Raw genomic sequence first — 23,759 nt, forward strand, 5'->3', positions numbered from 1 at the left:
GGGAGCCCACAGTAATACCACAAATGAGGCAGTGCAGGGTGACATGGGTTGGGCCTCTTTCGAAGTCAGAAAAGCACAGAGCAAAATTAGTTTTGAAGAAAGTCTCAGGAACATGGATGAAAATAAATGGGCGGCTAAAGTGCATAAGTTGGCAACCAAATACAGGATAATAGAAACTGTAAATAGACAACCAGGAGTCACCAGAAAGAAAGTGAGAGAAATAGAGACCGTGAATTGCATGCAAATAATGGAAACAAAAAGGGCAATGGAGATTTGCTAGAATGAGAAGAAAGAAATTAGAAGGCAAAATCTGTACGATAACACAAAGGGCAGTGCCTTGCTATTTGAGGCTCGAGCCGGTTGCCTAAGGACCAAATCATACCGGGGCAAATATTCGGAACTAGATGATGCATGTGTACGCTGCAGTAAAGATCCAGAGACCACTCAGCACATCGTAATCGAATGCGACGGGATCCACCCAGCGAGAACCGTAGGTAACGTGCAACTCCTAGAAGCGCTTGGGTTCAACGAGGAAGGAAACATCAACAGATCCGCCGTTGAGATAAGCAAGAGACACTGGTGGAAAAAAAGTAGGGAAAAGATGGATACGACCTGATCTCTTAAAGTCATAGGTAGCGCTGCACGGTAAATTTTTGAGAAAGAAAAGGAATAATGAGAGGTATATAATGCTAGATAAAGAACATGTATAGTATACCTGAATAAATCAAGCAGGCTAGGTGACTATTGATCGCCGCCCCGTTTCAAAGGGGATGCCAATAAATCATCAGCATCACCATCTTTGCAGGAGCCCGGGGCTCCGCTGCGGGCGTGAACGTTGCGCGCACACACATCAGCGTTCCTAATAAGACGCTACCTGTGTGAATACCGTATACTATGGTACATAAACTGGTCTGAGCGGAATGGACAGGAAACGTCAGGATAAATCTACCTAATCCGTTCCTTGGGCGCTGACAAACGGAGACGATTGTCCTTCAGTCTCATGTCGTGCACCATCGGGGTTCGACGCTTGCAATGACTTTAGCGACGCTCCCCGTCCCGTCAGCGTTCTGAGCCACTTTTAGCGCAACGCTAAACCTTGTTATCGCTTGCAATGCTTCGCCTTCAGGCGAAAGTGACAATTGTCTCATTATATTACTATTGCGTGAAAAGGAGTAGCCGTCATCTTTGTATGTGACTAAATCGCTCTCTTTTTTCATTTCAACAAGAACGACGACGACGACGACGACGACGACGACAACAACAACAACAACAACAACAACAACAACAACAACAAGATAACTGGTGATATTTTTGCTCACATTGTACAAACAACTTAACTCTATCATGATAAGGACATGCACGGTCATAAGGTTTACTTGTAAATGAGCCCACAACGTATGCCAGGACTTATGACCATAAACTTTTGGTAGGGCCAAACTACGACTCGTAACTTTTGAATGTGTTCTAGGCATATATAATTAGCCGACTTCTCGGCTCCTATTCGTTCCTACGTGCGAGCGGCTTGGTCAACTAGGCATCCATAATATACATTAGCGTTTCGATGGAGCGGCCGTCATATTAGCTACCTCCAACGCCAACTTCCAGGAATGCTGCACGCATTTACCGAAACACCAGAGTACGGTACACGGACGAGCTAGGCTTCAATATCGCCTAGGCAACGGATAAAAATGCAGCAACTGGCTTTTCCCTGCGTGATATATGCCCGCCCACGTCCCCCGTTACTTGCAGCCAATCCGGTCGCACCTTGATGTCTGTTCCAAGCTCGTAATGCGGCTGGCTCTTATTATTTTTTTTTTTCCTTTTCGGATGCGAGCGGCTCTCCCTTATCCGCCAGGGGGGGCGCGCGCGCCAGCTGTGTTTTGTCAGTTTTGCTATGGTCCCTAGAATAGTTCTGCCCGTCTTTTCCTCCCAGTGTTGTGTGGCCGGCAGAAGGATCCTTAACGTCGTTATTATCCTGTCCTGAGGCTTCCCGAGCTCTTGTCTGTATGTTCGTACCGAGCCGCTTCCCCGGGACTCCCTTTTGTTTCTTTTCCCGGCTACTATACTTTCGTCCCTGTCTCCCCGCGACCTGTTTTCTCGCTCGCCCCGAAGCTCTTCTGGTGCTGTCGCCACTGCTGCCTCCTGCCGGCCGTGGCAGGCCGCGTTGCGACGCCATTGTTTTTTTTCGTCGAGTTTATACTTCTCCGCGTCTCTTATGGGCTTCGTCGGGGCTCTCGAAACCCGACTTTATTTTCTATCTTCCTTGCCTTCTGTCTCTCTCCACTGCCTACTGGCGTTACGTTGAAGCCTCTCAGGCTACGCTGCCGCGAAGCTTGGCAGCTGTTCGCGTTTCCCTGGCGGTAATTTCGTTTCCACTCCGTCATTATTGCTCTCTTCTGTTTATCTCTGCGTTCTGTCCCCGGGAAGAAAGGAAGGGAAAGGCTTGAGTGTGTGTCTGCGTGACAGTGTGTGCGTGTGTGTGGGTGTGCGTGGGTGGGTGGCGACATCTGGAGGTGATGAGTCCTTATAGCCCCTCTTATGGCTCTTCCGTGCGGTGCGCTTGGATTCGACGTCGCCACTCCCTTGTCCCTCGAATGGGTTGCCGGTCGCGTCTCAGAAAATAAACAGATGAAAGAAAATAGAATAAGAATAGCAACTCGGTGATTCGGTCCATGCCTACGACTGCACGAAGACGCAGCTTTAGTTTCGTGGTGAAGCCGCGAAGGCGTAAAAGAAAGAAAGAGAAGAGGGAGTTACGAAACGGCGCCGTTCGTTCCCAGAAACTTTCTCAGCGTGAAGCGCGGGTCACCTTATGGTGCAATTTTCGGAGGAGGCGTGTGCAGATGAAAGCCCTGCGCCGGGCTTATTTACGATGAAACGAATCTGAAATATCCAGTCGACGCCCCCTCTATAGATATACTGTATACGTGAGGAGAAACGTTGCCACACCGCCGGAATGTGTGGCTCCCTCCTGAAAGATGAACTGACCGGCAACTTTTGATACGTGCCGGAGATGACCGGACAAATGCTTGGCAGAGGGACAACTACCAAACCTTTGTGAGGTCTTCTGCTCTAGAAAATGGCTTTCCTGCCTTATATGTTTTGTGTATTTCAAGAAACGAGAGCAAAACGTCATCTGACCCATATATTAGAGGATGGCCCCTTTTCCTGGTTAGAGTTAAAGGGTCCCTGGAACGGTTTGGCCAAAATTTGTAGACGCGTAGGGTACAGCTACAGTAAAACATTTGAATTTAAATGAAGCGCCTCATATTAAGAGAGCTACGGACGATTACAAGTTACCCTCCTCCCTAGCCATACTTTTCCTCCTCAACTCTTTCTCCGAGCGATCGGGGCTAAGCTCCACTTTCAGTGGCTCTGCGTCATCATGTGACGTCATGTCGTCTACTTCCGGTGTCTTGTAGCCAGCGCGCGTAGCCTCTCTAACCTCTCGGCTAGTCGCCTGACCGTTGATCCCCAGCGAGAGCTATACAAGCAGCGTCGCAGCGCCGAGCGTGTCTGGTATTCCGGTAAGAACAGGGAACTGAGCGTTTTGACGGATGGGCGGAGGCATAAATGTGAGCGGCCTGTACGGTGCAGCGACCTGGTGGCGCAGAGCTCAACCAGCCAAACACAGAGCTAATATTGCCTTAACCAAGTGCAAAACATTTTAAACATTTAAAAAGACAACGTGTTCACGATTACGCTGCTGCCGAAAATTTACACCAGCAAAAAAGTAGAATACACTTGGTTACTGCTATATTAGCTCTGCACCACCAGGTGGCTGCACCCTGCAGGACGCTCACGCCTCTACCCAATGAGGCATTGCTCTACCCATCCGGCAATACGCCCCCCGTCTGCCTGCATTTACCGGATTACAGACTCTGAAACCCTCTACTGTGGTAGTGATTATCCGGCGCGAAGTGACGGCCGCAAACGCGTAGATCCTGGCGCCGATCGGATACCGACAGCTAGATGCGCTCGCCTGTTGCCTTGCAGATGGACACGATGTCGCAGCTTGACATGTCACCAATCGCTAGATTTGCACCCCACACTGCAACAAGGGCGATTCATGGTCCTCGCGAAAAGAAACCTCGAGACCAGCACTGACCGCGTAGCCCGCGTCAACACGGTGCACGTTGTAACACAAGCAGACTACACTTGTTGTGTGCCGGAAGAGCTTGAGTGTAGTGATAAGTTGTCGTTCGGTATTCACTTTATGTTACTTTTTTATAGAAACAAATTAGTTATAACTCCTCGCGGGTAAGCGAGCGCGTTGAGACGCTTGGCACGTTTTGATTTGGCCTTGCCGAGGCGGCACAGTTAGAACGCAGGCGAGAGCTTGTACGGACAAGAAGTGCGCGGATAGCACAGGCTTCCGAGAGGGAGGGTGACATGGCGCAACGGTGTTGCGTGGCGTCGCGGCTAAGCTCTCTCCCTTCACGCACCACCTGGCGCGCTACTGCGGCAGCAGGTGTTCTCTTTCGCCCGCTCTGCTCCGTCGAGGCGCGCTGGTGACGTGGCGTCGCAGCCAATGGCAATGGAAGCTCAGATGCCGTTTCGTTGTTATAGACGATAGACGCGAGGATTTTTCGCTCAATGGACAATTTGACGCTTTCGCGTCAAAATAATAAAGAAAACGAAGATACAACGCGATGTTGTATAATCCAAATGACGCGAATCTTATTTGAGTTAGCGAGGTAGCAGCAGTAGCGGATGACGCGAGCATATGTAGCCTAGTTGCCCGTAGCTGTTAGCTTTCTGTGTCAGTAGTACGAAGCTGATGTGTGATGCTTGTCGATAGAGAGATGTCGATGGAGGGATATCGATGGAAGGTGTATTCCCTGAGAGGCACCACTGATATCTAAATAACATATAAGGTTTCCAAGCCCCTTATGTCATAGTGGCCACACCCATTCTCGGGGATGGACCAACAGTGGGCACATATCCAGTTGCACATACATACCCGGTGGCCCGAGTTGTAATCTACGTGGCCAAGCGGCACCCGCAAAGGGGGCGAGAAGCGGCAAATAAAACTTCGATTCAAGGAAAGAAAACGCGTTCAATGCGATTAGCATTCTTTGTGAACTTCACCCAGTTCGCGGTATGTCTGTCGGTATGTCTGTCCACGTCTAACACGCATTGGATATGAGGAGTGGAACAAAAAAAAAGCAGATATATATGTGCTGTCTTTTTAATAACAGTAAGAGTGTATATTTATATATAGCCACAGTCCAATATAAACTACAGTAAGCTGCGGACACTGTAATATCGCCTCTCATTTCGGCCACGAGCCACGAGCTCGGAGAGGGACCTGATTCACGTCACTTCAACTGTTTCACGTCCTTTGTTTCCTTTAACAGATGCCAGCAATAACGTATCCGGCTTTCAGAGAGCAAGGCGTGCGTCCCGACGGTGTAACATATAGCGCGCGGATGACGCGAAAGTATGATGCGGAGGACACGTATAAGCGGACGTTCCATTCTGACGTTTTATCGAGGAATGTCTGATTTTGGTGACTGATTTTGGTGAAATAATAATAAAAAAACGATAAACAGCGACATAGGCACTATAGCGACGTAAGCGACTCCGCTGGCAAACAAATGGTAGCGCTTATACATAGTACGTGAAGATACGTGCACCGCGTACCAGTCCAGCTTGTTGCGAATGCGCAGCGCGTTTTTTTCGTCTCCCCGTATATTCTGTATATTCCGGACCATCCGCAACTCGCGTCGGTATTATAGGATGTCCACTTTGTGGCCATCGAGCCGGGCTCTGACGGGCGCTCTCGCGCAATCTGTGCGACACCGATAGGAGGAACTCGAGCCCTCGGAAGAACCCACGTCTTGGCTGAGAGCGCGCGCCCGAAACCGCGCTCTGCCGCGCTGAGACTTGCGCAAATATTTGGACAGCGCACGCCCAGCATCGTCGGCCTCGGAGCAAAAAACCCCCTTATTTCCAGACGACCGCGCCCGCTCACTGTGTGCTTCGGGCGACGCTAGTGCGACAGTTTGGAAACAACCCTGGGAGGGGGGACTCTCTGCATGGGGGTCTACTTTAAGGGAGAAGCACTTTCGAAAAGCCTGGAATAACCGCCAGCAGGGGCCGGCAGCATCGAATCGTGGCTGAAAGCTCACAGTGAAAGCACGCGCGCTCACCCGTCGCACGAAATACGCTTCCATCTAGTACAGTCCCGTTCTTTTTTTACTCTGTATATTTGCGTGTTTATCGCCGGTCCGCGAAATGGCTTGAGCCGGACAAGTTATAGCACCAAGCCGCGGTCTTGCCTCCGCTAGCTTGACTGCAGTGAGTTGCGAAGAGGCTGTTCCTATATAGGAAGTGACACATCGTGTTTTTGTTGCATAGAAGCGTTTTCATTTGTTTATAGGTTTTCTTTTTCTCCCCTTCACCCTTTGGGGGAGATGTGTCGGCGAAGAAAGCGGTAAATTTGGTGTTCGGAAGATATGTGGGAAACGGAGGTGAGCGCGCGTTGTATATACGTGTTGCGAACGACGGGCATAAGACAACATGGGAGACAGACGGCCAAAACAAACTTGACTGCCACGTGGCGCCTAAGTAACAGCTCTATCGACGTTCTCGGGCTTCCGGGATATACGTTTTCTCCAATGTGTGCTGTTACAACGAATTCTATGTTAGTGTACTCTCTGCGCCTTTACAGTTTCGACTGAGATGTTTCGGAAGGGTCTTTAAGTCCTGGCTGCTGCCAGCGAATTGCATGCTCGAGTGCGCTCGGAACGTGTAATAAAGTCACTGTTACACAAATGTGTGCGTTCGTGCGTGCGTGCGTGCGTGCGCGCGCGCGTGTGTATGTATGTATGTATGTATGTATGTATGTATGTATGTATGTATGTATGTATGTATGTATGTATGTATGTATGTATGTATGTATGTATGTATGTATGTATGTATGTATGTATGTATGTATGTATGTATGTATGTATGTATGTATGTATGTATGTATGTATGTATGTATGTATGTATGTATGTATGTATGTATGTATGTATGTATGTATGTATGTATGTATGTATGTATGTATGTATGTATGTATGTATGTATGTATGTATGTATGTATGTATGTATGTATGTATGTATGTATGTATGTATGTATGTATGTATGTATGTATGTATGTATGTATGTATGTATGTATGTATGTATGTATGTATGTATGTATGTATGTATGTATGTATGTAAAGGGCGATAGCTTGGATATTACATGTGGATCCATCGATGCGTTAAGTCAGCTCCTTCGTTCGAACAGACATGCATCTGCCGCGACCTCAGCGGCAGTAGAAGTTTGTTCCTGTAGAAGTTTGTCATTGCTCTGAATATTTCAAGTTGGTGCGTGCGAATATTTGAAATTTCGAATACGAATCAAACAGTCTTTTCGGTTTGATCTTTATTCAATGCGAGAATTCACTATTCGAACCTATCGAATATTCGTTTCTGCCAGAGCATAAGTGATAACGGCACTTATTGGAGTCTACAGAGAGAAATGTGTAGGTGCGAAGTGGCGACTGTTCCGAATGATTCTGCCGCAGGGAAGCCGCTGTTTCTGCAGCAAACGCACGAAGTGCCCGGCTAACTTACGCTAAATAATTTCCAGCCATTGAATAGCAATGACTCTCCTTTGCACAGCTTACCAATTTTAAAGCGAAGCTTTATATGGCTAGGCGAAACAAAAAAGCGCCTGTCCACAGAAAACTATCATCATCAGCATTGGCTCGAGCGTCGTCGTCTTCTTCCGCAGCTGGCTCGTTGGCGCCCCTCGGTTTGCGCTCGTGCTCGGTACGCGCTCGTGCCACTGCTCCCGCGTTCGTCGTCGTCGTGTGCTTCCACAGCTGGCGCCGTTGCCGCTCATCATTCCAGCGTTCACTTCTCTTCTGTCGTCGTAATGGGGAGGCAGCGTTTACGTGGATATGAGCTATTGCTTAAGGGCGTATGAGCCATTCATTGTCTTACCGTGACGGACAGAATACATTTTGAAGCAATTTAATTTTGAAGAATCGCAAGTGGCAGTGGCGGGCGAATGCTGCTAACCACGCCGCGGAGAAAAGTCGAGACATCGAACGCAAGCGACAACGGCGGACTGCGGGCATACCGTCAGTGACGTCGTTCTCTACGTCGCAGCCGAACGCGTGTGTAACCTCATTAAGAAACACAAAGACGTTACCAATAATTGAGAAATACTTTAATGAACCGTCGGGATTAACCCAGTGATAAATACCGGGGCCGCACGTTTCAGCTTCGCTGGTTAACCATCTATATACGGAGTGCTTGGGCGGTGATTTTTGTTTTCTTGATTTAGGCAAAGTAAGATTTTTATGTGGCAAGTTTTACCATGTTTCCATTAATTTAACACGAGGTGCGCTGCTCTAGTATTACACGTTGTTCTTTCAAATAATTTTGCTCTCTATAGTTAATCCGGGGATGTGCTGCTGGTTAGGAAAGCAAAATCAAATGTAAAATTACATTCGTCGAACTATATTAACCTTTCAGCGCGCAAGGAAACTACCAGTGGTGTCCTGTTCGGCTGGTGTGGCTTCAGTGAAACTTGCTCTATTGTTTAAGCTAGTCAAAAGCGCGACAAACCATTACGTAGAAGAGACGCATGGACGAGCTCTTTTCTTGAGCCTTCTTCTTTTTTCTTTCCTTTTGAATTTGTGGGCATAACTTTGAGAGCGTCGCACTACGATACTCAGTCTAGATGATCATAACTATGGACGCTCCGCTCTCATCGTTCGTTCAGTCAGAACCTCTGCTCTGGGAATCTAGCCGCCTAAGCATGGCGCCCAGAGAAAGTAACTTACAGTGCTTTTAAGTTGCTTCTGTGTAAAGGAAAAAAACCAAAAACAAAAACAGTTTAAGTAGTAATTTTCTGCAGTGCCCTTCTTTGTCATAACAGTTATAATCATGACCAGTTTTTTTTTTTTTTTGAACTCATGGCAACCAATATAGTATACTACGTGCTATCTTGGGAAGGCACGAGCGAGGGCCATGGCTATGCTCCGTTGATTTAACTATTCATAAAATACAAACGAAAATAAAAGGTTTTTAACACCGACGCTCTTGGTTATACTCACAATAGAATATTCTCCTGTAATATTTACCAAGCTTATCGTAAGCAACTACTTTAGTGATTTCGTGACTTTAATCGTCAGGGGGGTGCTCAAGGATAGGGAGTCTAATGTGCTCTTCAGCCTGTTTATGGTTATTGCCGAGGACTGTGAGACGTAAGTCGACGCTGGCACGCCATTTTTACAGTCCGCGCCAATGCACGGTCCTCAAGAGCTTGCGCCATGCCTCCAAATATTATTCTGCTGAAACTATGCCTTACGCAAATAGGCCGCTCTTGTTCTAGTGGTATCGTCCTACGGTTACCAAAAAAAAAAAAAAAGAATGCGGTCGTGTGCATCCCTAATGCAGTTTTGAATTACATGGCAAAACGTATACGTTTTTCTAAATGAGGCTAAGTTAGGTTCTCTAAAGAAACAAGAAAAAAAGAATTTAAAAAAGACAAAGGAAGAAACGACGAGCCTTCGAAAGCACTGCACTCTCAAGAAAGCCTGGGTCGCGGATCCGGAGTCTCCCCGCGGTGCTTACTAGAAGTGCTCGAAAGAAGCGCAATGTTTTAAAAGTGTATACGGTCTGCGTTATTCGCCCGCTTCGTGCTCTGCGACGTTCACGTGCTTCTATGAAGGTTCGGGTCCAGGGGATTCTGGTGACACACCGATGTACGTAAAAACAGCAGCGCGCGCCTTTTGTTGCACTTCTGATGGAAACAGTAGCCGGGGCATTTTAGTCTTGAGAGAAGCGTGGGCCAGACGCAGGGGCTGCTTTTGAAATGGTGTGCAACAGTATAGAAATACACTCTTCATGACGCACTCCCTGTATTTGCTTGTGGACATTAGATGCGATTTTTTTTTTTTTGCGAGGAGTATTCTTCTTCTTCTTCTTGGGAGTGTGGGAGTGCATGGGAAAATAATGTCCTCATTGTCGTTATCATCGTCATAAGTGGTGATGAAGGTTTGGAACCATTGATCCACTCCGACGTTCACAGAGCCCTTTTGTTACATCTCTGTTGGGGGGCACTGCATCATCAGTACGAAACAAAGGTACCACCGATAAAAAGAAAAAGTGACCCACACAGTTTGTAAGCACGATGAAAACCTTCGCAGCCTCTCTCACTAGCACAGCACGGCGCCTTCGCTACAAATTGAACTGTCCCCAAAGAAGGAAGCTTCCCACGAGACGAAGACGCGCCTACGGCGCTCGCGCTTCCTTTCAGATCCGGGAGATTCTTGCTCCCCACTTTCTTCTATAGCCGCTCCGAGGAACGCCGCCGGTTTCGTATATATGTATACGCGTTCTCGACAGGATCTCTCCTACCGGTTGAACGATCTATAAATAATTTAAACCTTAGGCCAAGCTGCTGCTTCGGAAGAAACGTTTTCCTTTCGCACGCGCGCGGTGCGAAAACGCGTCGGTGCACACAAAAGAACGCCAGCGCATCGAAGAGCGAGTCGCTATTGCCGAGGCGTGGGGGGGGGGGGGGGGGGGGTTAATCACAGTGTGCGTGCGTTAGTGCGGGCTCGCGCGCGCGCCTGTGTGTACCACTGCCTGGCTCGAACCGGCGGCCGAGGCCCAGGAGTTATTCATGAGCGCCACGGGAGAAGAGCGAGGGGTGTCCGATGGAGCGCGATCGATGGCCCACCCTCGCGCGCGCGCTCACTCCTACGCTGTGCGTGTACGGTGCGCGGTCTTCTAGCGCCGGCCAGAAGAGCGCGCCAAGAGAAATACGCCGCGCCGGCGGCTCCGAGATGGGGCGGGCACACTCGGTTCGCGTTCCTGAATGTTTGAACAACGCCGCTGCCACCGCTTGCGATAGAATGACCCCCTCCCCTACACTCCGCCCATCTACCCGTTTCTTATCTATCCTTTCCGTTCCGAGTGCGGGTTGCAGCCACTAACTTGCCCTCCTTGAACCCGAGGATCTGTGTGGTGTATAACATGTTGCGACGGCAATCTTTTACTGAGTAATACCGCTTACGAAAGGCTGTACATATATATAGGTTTGTTTCACACTCTTAGATCCAGTGGAGTCCCGTGCGGAAGCACCTATGTTATGTCTTCTGGTGCGGCTCTTACGCTTTTGCTTAGGGGCTTTATTTAACGACGTCGTTGTAGAAAGAAAAGTACATGCCTCGAAGCGAAGCCAGTGGCTACTTGCCTACTAATGAAATGCATAATCTATACGCTTTAGTTAGCGCATTTCGTGCCCTTAATGCACCGCACTGGCTCACTTCAGCGTCGTGTTGTAACAACGTACTACTGCCGACTACAGTAACGTACCCGATGGTTTAGTAAGCGGTGGGATTGCGCAATGAGGGACGAATCTCTTTCGCAGCAGCTTGGCGGGCTGGACGCGAGGAGTAAGGCGAGAAGCCTGTTGCGTGTTACCAAGTCGTCCACTGGTTGGGAAGGCTTAGCTATACTCGCATGCGTCAGAGTCGGTTCGGTCAGGTCTGGTCAGGTTGTATTAGGTTCCGCCAGCAGGTGCCCCGCCGATACCAATCAGGATGCAGTAGGCGATACTGTATGTAGCTTCTTGCGAAATAACCTTGTCGTTGCACAAACCGTTGACTCGACGTTCTGTCGCAAGGGCGATTGTCTCGTAAAACGAAAAGTAATAAAGCTCAATCACGTAGTTTACCCGCTGTGGTGCTTCAGAAGCTGTGGCGTTGTGCTGCTGACCAATGGCGTTGTGCTGCTGAGAACGAGATCAAGGGTTCGATTCCCGGCTGCGGTGGGTGCGTTTCTATGGAGGCAAAATGCAGAAGCGAAGAAAGTGGAGAAAGACATTGGAAGGGAAAATAGGCTATTTCAGACTCACTTTGCCGCAAAAAGTACTTCAATGCGTTCAGCAGAAGCGGAGTTATCGGCAATCAAACACGGCTGTCCTCAGAGAGCCGCAGTGCGCTTAGCCAGTGGACTCGTGGCGGCACCCCGCGGCGGCCGTGGTGTAACCAGCCGCAGCGACCAATAGCAGCCGTGCATAGGAGTGTGCTTTATTACGAAATAAAGCACACAGAAAAGAGCGAGGGTCATGGGGTATTTTGAAACGAGAGCGTTTGAGAGAAAGGTGACTTCGCGTTCCGCTTGCGAGCTCCACGGACCGCGCACGACAGCAGAACTTGGCTGATATGTTCACAACAGCGTATGCTACCCGCGGACTATGTTATTTCACCAAGCCCGAGGCGTGGTTCAGGGCCCCTTTAAATTAAGGTGCATGTTAAACAACACCAAGTGGTTCAAGTTAATCCGGACCCCTCCTACTACGGCGTCCCTCTGCAGTATCGGGACGCTAAGTCGCACAATTTAATTTATAGTTAACTGAGTCTTTTTGTTTTATTCGGGTGCTTGGCTCTTCAGGGCAGTAAGGGTTAGCTGCGCTACTTTGAAAGACGCATAAGGAGAACACACTGGAGGGACGTATCTAACGTAGTCGAACTTTATATCACCACTGCGCTTTCGGTTCTTCAGCCTGTGCCAACCAGGTTGACCGGTTGGAGGTGTTGCGTGATATTGTGAATGGTAATGATAGCAACCAGATCGTTGAGACCAACTCAGTTGTGGGACCAAATATTAAAAAAGGAAGAAAAAGAATGACTTATTACGCGACTCAGTCGCATGAATACAATTAATTCTTTGCGTACTTGACCCGACACTCGTGTTCAGAACACCAGATCACTTGATGGTTTAGAACCGAACACTAACCTTACTTTTTTTTCATCTCACGCTTGATCTATTTTCTTACTATGTTTCTCTGTCTCGTGCTCTAATGTTTTATCTTACTGCCTTGTACGTCATACACGACGCTACGCGCTCTTATTTATTTGCATCTTTCTATCCTCAACGTCGCCACGTGTTACCTATTTTATCTCTCTCTTTCATGGTTGAGCACCAGACTAGAGAAACCTGCCTTAAGCGCATCACTCCGCCTATTTATTATGTTTTATTTCTCTGCCATTATCTAAGAGTAAAGCCTGCAGTTTATTGCCAGCAGGGTATCCACTGAAGATTTGAAGAAGTTAAGAATAAGATACATGTCTACCCATGTAACCTCTGTGACTCGGTCAATCGTAACCACTGTGTGAATTAGTGAACTCTGATTAGTGAGCTTTGATCTGTCTTCACGATTATTTTCTTAACCGATCGCGAATGTGCTTTTCCGTTCATCTTACGGTGCGGAATTAAAGCTGCACACTAAAGCAGCATCCGCTTGCCAAAGCCCGTTCTTGGGTGACCAAGAGAGACAAACGAAACCGCATTGTGCCTGAAATGCATGGCAGCAGACAATTCACTCACCTTTGTGACCTTTAGAAAGTACAGGGACCTCCATTGCCTCGACTGCACCTGCAAAAGCAGAATAGGTTCCTCCTTAATACACACCACATGTCCGTACGTTCCTATAAGATAAAAAACAAAACGGTTGCGCGTTTTTAATCTCCTGAATATTTTCAGTTTCCTAAAAATAACCTTTTGAACCTGAACATAACGTCAGCGTCCAGCCAAGGAAAGTCAGCAGTGCAAAGTTTCAGGCTGCCGAATCTTTCAAGATGAGCGTCTATTGAAAATGAAGGATGAACACCCAATAAAGACTCATCTTACAAGTTAATTCCTCTTAATCGAAGCGTTCCACTTTCTTTAAGCGTGATATTTTATGTGTTGTTCTAGCGACGAGATTAAAGAGTCTGCGCAAGACGGCCATGGGCACCTTTGCAACTTCTCAGAGAATGCTCGTGAAAAATTGCTTCCTTGCAATAATGGTGTTTGTGCGGGGAAGCATACTACAACGCGCTTATCACGCTACAACGCGCTTATGACTGAATCATTTTAACAGCAATATCTGTGTGCGTTTGTGCGTGCTTGTGTGCGTGCGTGCGTGCGTGTGTGTGTGGTGTGTGTGTGTGTGTGTGTGTGTGTGTGTGTGTGTGTGTGTGTGCGTGCGTGCCTGTGCGTGTGTGATAGAGAGAAATGGGAGATTATGTAGAACTTTGAACACGCACGCACGCACGCACGCACGCACGCACGCACGCACGCACGCCACACACACACACACACACACACACACACACACACACACACACCACACACACACACACACACACACACACACACACACACACACACACACACACACACACACACACACACACACACACACACACACACACACACACACACACACACACACACACACACACACACACACACACACACACACACACACACACACACACACACACACACACACACACACACACACACACACACACACACACACACACACACCGCGTCACATACACACGCACGCACAGTGCAGGATACAAAGCTAGACGCTATTCCGGTTGGTCTGCCTACGTTCTTTCATTTTCTGTGTCTCTGCTGCAACCTCTGTAGACAGAAAGTCGACTCGCTATCCCGCTGGAAATGGATGTGAGCTGAGGAGTGAGGAAGGGGGAGCGTGTAAGAAGTTAAAGGAGAAGAAGGCGCTGAACTTTAATTAGGGCGGGCACCGGGCGAGATTAAGAGGAGATGGCGAAAGCGCAGCGGCCTCGGCGCGTGGCGCTGGCCTGAGAGAGAGCTGGCTGGCACCGGAGATCGATTTTTCCATTAGAATGACACGCGGCAGGCCCACGGACAGCGCGTGGGCGGCCGGTATCCGTGGGTCTCGTGCAATTCGCGAGGTTTCAAAACACAGACCCGTATCTCAATCACCAAAGACAATCACGGGATAAGTTCTTCACTCCTCCCCCCCCCCCCCCCCCCCCTCTTTCTAGACTGATTGAGTCTCAGTTACTTAGGCTTTTTACTTTGCTTTTGCTCGCTTCTTTATCACTTCCATTGCTTCACAACTTTGATCTAAGAGGGATAATTTGTTTCATTTCAATTAATACCCGCTTGCTCTGTCTTACCGTCAGTCTCTTATGGTTGTTATGCTTATAGCTTGCTGGTTTCACCGAAGAGAAGCCATGAAAAATCTCTTCCGGTCGCAGCATACAGTGCCGTCTCGTATTAATTAAGCCCTGCCAATCTCATGTAACAAAATACATCTGAGCCTGAAAACAAATATTGGACAGTTTGTTTACCTAACCAGCTAATTAAGTTTGTTCGCTCAGATAAACAAATAAGTAAGATGCCCTATAGTGTTCATGCGCATAACAGTGTTCATGCGCATAACACAGAAACGGAAGCCTCTCCTATTTAACTATACTGCTAATAATAATGATCTTTCAGAAGTGAACAGCTACAAGTACCTAGGGCTTCGGATCTGTAAAAACCTCTCCTGGACCGAACATGTGGATAACGTCACCGCTAACGCCCTCCGCAAACTCTTTTTCCTTCGACGTGCTTTGAAGCTCACGCCCCCCAGTGTACGTTTTCTCGCATATAATACCATTATTCGTCCCATGTTAGAATATGCCATCATAATCTGGGATCCCTTCACTAAAACTAACACTGCTAAATTGGAGAGAGTTCAAAAGAAAGCAGTACGGTTTACTTATAATTCATTTGGCCGTTCATCTATCACTCATCTACTTAATCAAAGTGGTTTGCTTCCAGTCTCTCATAGAAACCGTATCTGCCGTTTAAAATTCTTTTTTCAATTACTCCAAGGTAAATACAATCTTAACACATTCAACATTATATCGTACTCCTCTGGACATAACACAAGACAACGGCACGATTTTACAGTGACACCATTAAACGCTAGAATTAACTCCTATAAGTATTCTTATTTCCCCAGAACGATTACAGATTGGAATAATCTTAATAATGATGCAGTATCACAAACATCACTGCAAATGTTTGAAAGCTATCTGTAATTTCTTAACATAGTTTATACTACATTATATCATTGTGTTGCAATTGTGTCTTATGTTGTTGCATTTCTTTTCCTGGATCTTGACTTATGATTTATTTGTGAATGGATTAATGATTACTTTTGGAATTACGTTAGATGTTTCCAACGGACCTTTACTTGTATATTGTATGCCCACCCTGCTAAGGTCTTGTATAAGATCGCAGTATCAATAAATAAATAAAAATAAAAAAAATATATTAATTTTCCCGCAGCTCATTGTAGTTCTCATTCTGGTACATTGTTCTAGGGAATTTGTGCTCTATTGTAAGATGTACTGGCTTGAAGTCGCTCGAGCGTCGTATCTACACCCACCATTTAAAGTGTCCAGAACGCTTGGTCGGGGCAACGGCGCCACGTTTTCTACCCTTCGGTGCCCCACCCCAAACCTTTACAGCCCAATCGCCACTGAGTGGCTATGAGAGTGGTCCGCCGGCGCACCAATCACTAATCATGTACTAGGATCGTCGTGTGAGTGGTCCGCCGGCATTTCCAGCACTGCGCTTCATCCAAGAGCCTTTCCTTTACCACCTTTTAACACGAAAGTGTTTTATGCCGGGGTCCACCAAGACTTCACTGACGTATTTCCGTCACGGAAATACGTCATAGAACATAATACAAAGAAAAAAACCAGAAGAAAAAGTTCCACAAACATGCAAAATTTGGAAATCGAACCCACGACCTCTCGGTCCGCGACGATAGATCGCCGAGCGTTTAACCCATTGCGCCACAAACGCATTTGCAGAGAGCTACACAGACGCGCCTTATATATCTAACACTCCTCCGTGTACCCGCGCTCTTGCTCGGGGCGGTGCCGCCGCCTACGAGCAGAAAAGAGAAGTACTGCATTATGACACTAACGCGCACCGACAGTGAACGCTTCGGTGGTCTCAGCACTACGACGCCTCGATGCCAGCATTCGAAGGGACTCTGGCATCAAGAAGCACTACCAACGCCACCTAGGTGGCGTTCACCGTACTCAGCACAGCGGAGCGTGGCCTCCGCAATTAGCTCTGAAAATGTTTCTGAAGTTGATCGCGGAGGCTGCAATTACGACGCGCTGTACGCGCTGATTTGACTCGGTGACGATTCAGTTACGTGCTTTGTCTTGCGCGTTGTATTAGTGTGTCAGTTACGTGCTTCGTCTTTCGCGTTGTGCTAGCGTGTGCAGCGTAGTGCAGCTTCCATATGCACGACGGTTGCTCATGGTCATCGACGTTGGTAGTCGTGATGGAGGAGACGTGCCACCAGGCGTCAGCGTGGGTGCATCAACGCCTAAGGGCGCTTTAGCCACAAAACACCAATAGACATTATATATCAATGTGCAATAAACATTACACTACTTCTGTGAAGACACGTTTCACTTTCGTGTTCTATACCGATTCCTATATAAGAGGGATCAACCACATTTTTTTCGGTGTTTTCTCCTTTCCTAAAAGCAACATTAAAAAAAAAAACAACGCACAAAGGGGGCAGGGTTACAAATGCATAGCAATCATACTCCCGCGCAAAGCCACAGAGCCCAATGCAATGGGCACAATAAAATGCTAATAAACAGGCAGCATGCACCTGCAAACCAAAGTGGCAGGGTGATTGAGCTATGCTTTGTTGCCCCGTCTACCACTTGTAACTGCGTACACTCTTTTGGAAAAACCGACAGTGTAATAGCTGCGGGCCATATATGTTCGCGTACACTAGTCAAGTAAACACTCATTTTTGAAATCGGTTCCTACAATTGTCAATTGGCTGCGGTCTTAGAAACGGTTTCCCAACAACAATCACAATGGGCAACGTGCGCGCAGTGCCTGATGACTACGGCGTTTACGCGTTCTGTGCCGTCACCGTGATATCCCCCGCTGCTAACAATCAATTTTCCCATTGTGTTTCGCTCTTCAAGCAAGGACCGGTGGCCACATACCGCCAACCGTTTCTTTATCCCCTCCTTTGCAGCCGTTCCGTTCGGCGAAACCAGGATGAAGGAATACGCCGACCCCAAGCTTTCCGAGCAACGATTAAAGAAACAACTAGAGCTTTGTAGCAACAGGCTTACACCATCGATAGTCATCGTGAGATGAGTTGTGCCGTAATATTTATTGTAGGTTCTAAGTGAGTTCGATTTTTGTTCAACACGATTGTACGCTCGTATTGCGGACACTTAAAAAAGAAAACCTCGATGGCTCAAAGACTATAATCCAGACCACAATCCTCTACGCCACCTGGCGTCGCGTCGCGTCGTTCTCCATGGCCGGCGGCATTTCTTTGGCACCGTTGAAGCTCACTTAATAATTCTGTCAACGGTTGTTTAACGGTGCGTGCCGCAAGTCGCTGAGTGACCCCCTCCCTCCTCCCACATATGCATCGTAAAGGTCTCTGAAATGCGTAACGCTCTCGCGGTCTGCGCAGAGAGCGAAGGCAAACGTGAAAAAAGAAAGATCATTTAAAGGCCGTGGACCGTGAACGGCCTGAGGCGCCAGAAAAAGAGCCGAGAGCCGCCGCCGAACTTCACGGGAACACGTGTTCCGCACATGTCATGCTTTAAAGAAGTGACTGAAGACGTAACAGCTTGCGCGGAAGGGCCGTTCACGGTCAGCTGCGCGCTGCGCTTGCCGCAAGCTCGACTTCAGCTTCGAGTTCTTCGTTCCCACAGCCCCAGCTGACACGGAACAAGAACCAATGCGGCCGTGTTCAGAAGCGTGTATTACTTATATAAATTTATTTTATCCTTATTGCTTTCCTGTCAAAAAAAAAAAAAAAAAATCCTCGTCGCTGTCTCTCGGCGCGAGAGAAGAAGAAAAAAAAAAAGTGGAAAAAAAAAAACGACCTCTTTAGTTTCTCTTCACGCGAAGAAAAAAAAAAGTATCACGTCGGCGGAGATGTCTCAAAAGGTGCCGTTATTTCCCGAAAGAAAGTACGCTACTTTACTTTGGTCTTGCCGTCCGTGACAGCTGTCAGTGATTATGAAGATGATAATTTGTTATGCGTTACAATAGCTGCCACAAGTTCGGGTATGTTTTCCGACTGCGGCTTTAAATGGTGGGTGTAGATACGACGCTCGAGCGACCTCAAGCCAGTACATCTTACAATAGTGCACAAATTCCCTAGAACAATGTACCAGAATGAGAACTACAGTGTGCTGCGGTAAAATTAATATAGGGCATCTTACTTATTTGTTTAGCTGAGCGAACAAACTTAATTAACTGGTTAGGTAAACAAACTGTCCTATATTTGTTTTCAGGCTCAGAGGTATATTGTTACATAAGATTGGCAGGGCTTAATCAATACGAGACGGCACTGTATGCTGCGACCCGAAGATATTTTTTATGGCTTCTCTTCGGTGAAACCTGCAAGCTATGCATAACAACCATAAGAGACTGACGGTAAGACAGAGCAAGCGGGTATTAAATGAAATGAAACAAGCGCTCAAGGAAAGTAAACTTTGGATAAATCAGAGTTCAACGAATTTCCATTTAGGACGCAAAATTTCATTCATGAACCTTTATTCGTTTTCCTAATAATGCGACCAAACTTATGCAATATTTAGAATTCTGGGTCTACTTTTGCCCATTTTGCGGGAAGGTACTAAAGCTACGAAGCTGAGGTTCAAAACTCATAAAGGTACACGAATGAAATTTTGCGTCCTAAATGGAAATTCTTTGAACTCTAATTTATCCAAAATTTACCTTCCTTGAGCGTGTAGTTGCCGGCCTGTTTACAACAGGAGATTGCGATATTTGGCAATCTTCAAAAGCCAATTATCCAAAAACTAAAAATTCAACATTATTTCGCTGCGTCTAGGCAATAGATAATTATGACCTAAAGCTACAGAACAAGCCGCAATGCAGCAAATGTGGTAGTTTCTTCTAAATATGGTCACAACTGAGACACAGTTCGCAAAAACCATGTATCTCATGCTTGTTCTTGAACATTTATTTCTAAATCACATTTATTAATTTATTTATATTATATATAGTTGGAATCTACAAGAATTAAGCTTTTTTATGGTATATGTGACACCCTTATATCCTAAGTAGAAGAGCCGCCACGGTTGCTCCAAAAGTACTGAAAATGGGGGGCTCGTAGCGCCGGAGTGGGACCGCCACCTTAAGAACAGGGCACCGGTCAATCTTTATGTGTAACCTCATAATTGAGGAATACTTTATTGAACCCTCGAATAGTTCGAATACTTGTGGGATTTGCAAAACCTTTGACACAATCATCATCATCAGCCTATATTTATGTCCACTGCAGGACGAAGGCCTCTCCCTGCGATCTCCAATTACCCCTGTCTTGGGCTAACGTATTCCAACTTGCGCCTGCAAATTTCCTAACTTCATCATCCCATCTGGTTTTCTGCCGACCTCGACTGCGCTTCCCTTCTCTTGGTATCCATTCTGTAACCCTAATGGTCCACCGGTTATCCATCCTACGCATTACATGGCCTGCCCAGCTCAAGTTTTTCCTCTTAATGTCAACTAGAATATCGGCTATCCCCGTTTGCTCTCTGATCCACACCTCTCTCTACCTGTCTCTTAACGTTAGGCCCAAGATTTCTCATTCCATCGCTCTTTGTGTGGTCTTTACCTAGGTCTCGAACTTCTTTGTTAACCTCCAAGTTTCTGCCCCATATGTTAGCATCGGTAGAATGCAATGATTGTACACTTTTCTTTTCAATGACAGTGGTAAGCTCCCAGTCAGGATTTGGTAATGCCAGCCGTATGCACTCCAACTCAATTGAATTCTTCTGTAAATTTCTTTCTCGTGATCAGGGTCTCATGTGAATAACTGACCTAGATAAACGTACTCTTTTACAGACTGTAGAGGCTGACTGGCGATCCTATTACAAGTATATTGTGACAGCAAATACATTCTTAGCGAAAACGTACGTTCAATGACAAACAGTGTTTACGAACAAAAAGGCGAGGACTTGTGGACACGGTTGTTTCGAGTACTAAGAAATCTCATTTTAATGGATGATTCAATCATTTTACTCATTACAAAGATATTTCTCCTTTACGCATGCTTCAATGTTGGCGTTTTACCATATGGCCTTCTGAGGTTTGACGCAACAAGATGAGAGCAGGGGAATGAACACCATGCCGTCTTATTTCTAGACTACAGTACGTAACACGTCGTTGAACGCCTCTCGTTCATTTTTTTTTTCGGGGGAGGGGGGGGGGGGGGGGCAGGTCAGGATATTTTGACTTTCGGAGGTGGTGTTGGCGCAGAATTATGCGACTTTTTTTATTAAGTTAACGGATAACTTACTCTAAAAAAAAAGAAATTGCTAACGAGCGTGCACAGAGGAATACACAGCTCAAAAGATGACACTAACGGAGGTGGTCGAACAGAAGTCTATCACTTGTGTCTTTTTGTTGCCATTTCCTACTAGATGAAGGTGTTCCTTTCGTTAAGCTATACACTAACGCGATTACTGCCGCCAGAGCATATAAATGACAACGCAAACCCGTGACTTTGTCAACGAACATCGAGAGCGCGCGCTTCACGACCGGCCCATTCAGCGGCTGTCAATTGCCGACAAACTAGGCGACAAAGCCCCCGAGGTATACAGCCTGGGAGAGAAAGTGAAGTGTTGTTCAGCTCACTCGAATGGAAACGACGCCAACAATCGCGCCGGTGGTGGTGGCGCTGGGCGCGCGCAATGAAGAGGGCAGCTTGTCGGCGCCAAACGAGGCGAGTTGAGCAAATCCAATCAGAGAAGAGAGGGACTCGGCTGCCCAATCGAAGGTTCCCACTTTGCAGCGCCCAGTTTTCTTTTTTTTTTTCCGCGCCTCCTCCTGTACAGTTATACGGTAACGTTGGCTGCTGCGCCACAGCGGAAGCCCAAAGTGGCCCGACGCCCCCGTATAGGCGCGAAGAAGCCGCCGCCGCCGTGGCCAGCCGCGCGGTCGATTGCAGCGAGGCCAGTGTAGCATTCGAAGCACGCGCCGGAGTTCTCCCAGAGCCCAATGCGCGCGCCGGGTGCTCTGCGTGATTGCGGCCGGCGTTCGGGTGTAGAGCGGGCCGTGTCGGTGGGGGGGGAGGCCTTGGTCACGCCGCGCGAGTGGAATTTATAATGCGAGGTCCTCCGCAGAAGACCTATACCCTGCGGAATGAGAGAATTCGTAGCCACAAGATAGAAAAGAAAGAAAGAAAAAGGAAGGAAGAAAGAAAGAAGCGGCTGTTTCTTTCCGAATTCGCGTGGTAGGGTGCTATATGCTGCGGCAGTCCCACCAGTCTTGGCGTATGGCCACCTTTCGACCTATGTTTGCTGTCGGTGCTGTTGCGAAACGGTGCACGAATTCGGACGTGTTGTGCAGAGATAGTTGCGACACGCTGAGACACACCTATACAACAAAAACGCAACATCCATATATATATATATATATATATATATATATATATATATATATATATATATATATATACATACATACATACATACTGGGTGCTCATTTTTATGTTTTAAGGAATTTTTAGAATTCGCCTGTGGCAGGTAGCGTAGTTCTTATCATTGAGCTGGGTTATTCGAGATGAGGCGGACATTAGTAGCACGAGAAATTGAAACACATATTCAACTAATTAACAAAATTTCACTAATTAACGTCTTAGTTCATTGCTTTACGGCACACATTGCAATTTACGAATTGTAGCCGGTGAGCTTGTCAGGCATTTCCACTTGGAATTAATTTCCCGAATGACACCAGTTTGGAGATATGTGCCATCAAACTCGCCGTAAAAATGCGCTGTTGTTCCACTTACTTTTTTTACCAATATGCTGTTTTATACATTGAAGCACACAGGTAACTGGAACACCCATGTATTTCGTCCCCCACCTTGGGAAACAATATCTCGAAATGGGGTCATCCTAGAAATTCATTTCAAGTGGATGCGTCTTGCAAACTCACCGGCTACGATTCGTAAATTACAATATGTGTCGTAAAATAATTAACTAAGAAGTGAATTAGTCAACTTATAGATATCAAAACGCTTTTTAGGCGGTTTACTTGAAGCCGCTGGTATTACTTGCATGACAGATGTCAGTGTTTAGTCAATTAGCAATTATAATCTAATTACCTAATTAATTATTTGCCTCAAGTCGCATGCGCCAATTACGGAATTGAAGCTGGGCAGCAATGAAGTCACATACATTTAGTGGCTATCGTGAGACTAGCACTAGCTCCCAGATAGCCCCTACAGTTTTTCTGACGCACAAACGGCCGACAAGGTTATCACGACATGCAAGATAACAAGACCTAATCACCGCAACTGATTATCTTGAAGCTATGACATTAACTCTAAGCAAATAAAATGAAGATATTAAAATTTGAGTGGCTTAAATGCTATCTAAATAAATTATTGTTATAGGAAGCACAATGTATTACAAGAACGAAGACGATGATGATGGTAATGATGATATGATGATGATGATCCTTCAAAACATGGCACGTATTGCAACGGCGTGTTGCAGATGGGCCAAGAATCTGTTGGGTATACGCATATATATTAATTGCAAGTATGAATGAAGCAATTGAAATTGTAGAAATGGGAACGCGCGACTAGAGTATAATTGTGAAGTCAGACAAGATGAAGGGGTAATTACAAGAATCACGCTGCTCAAGTCGCCTTCCTTTTTTTTCCCTTCTTTTTTTAATCGCCGTCTCTTTTTTTTTTCTTTTTAATGCTGTGATTGGCAGCGGGAACTCGCACGAACCCATACTTTTCCAAAGAAAAAGAAAGACGGCGTCATCTTTTGTTCCGGAAAAAAAAATAATAATGTCTTCGTTCAGCGGGATCAGCGTTTTCGCTGATCCCGATTA

General features: G+C 46.8%; 1 protein-coding gene across 1 annotated transcript in view; it reads right to left on the reverse strand.

Annotated features, from left to right (window-relative positions):
- Positions 1-23,759, reverse strand: part of LOC119461032 (protein shisa-4) — a 57,982-nt gene that overhangs the window by 17,266 nt on the left and 16,957 nt on the right. The window contains exon 2 of the mRNA XM_037722210.2: positions 13,386-13,433. Within this exon, the coding sequence (XP_037578138.1) occupies positions 13,386-13,419 (34 nt within the window). The 5' untranslated portion in view covers positions 13,420-13,433. The remainder of the gene's footprint in view (positions 1-13,385; positions 13,434-23,759) is intronic.

The sequence above is a fragment of the Dermacentor silvarum genome, chromosome 8 (assembly GCF_013339745.2).
Source record: "Dermacentor silvarum isolate Dsil-2018 chromosome 8, BIME_Dsil_1.4, whole genome shotgun sequence".
In the NCBI taxonomy this organism is placed as follows: domain Eukaryota; kingdom Metazoa; phylum Arthropoda; class Arachnida; order Ixodida; family Ixodidae; genus Dermacentor; species Dermacentor silvarum.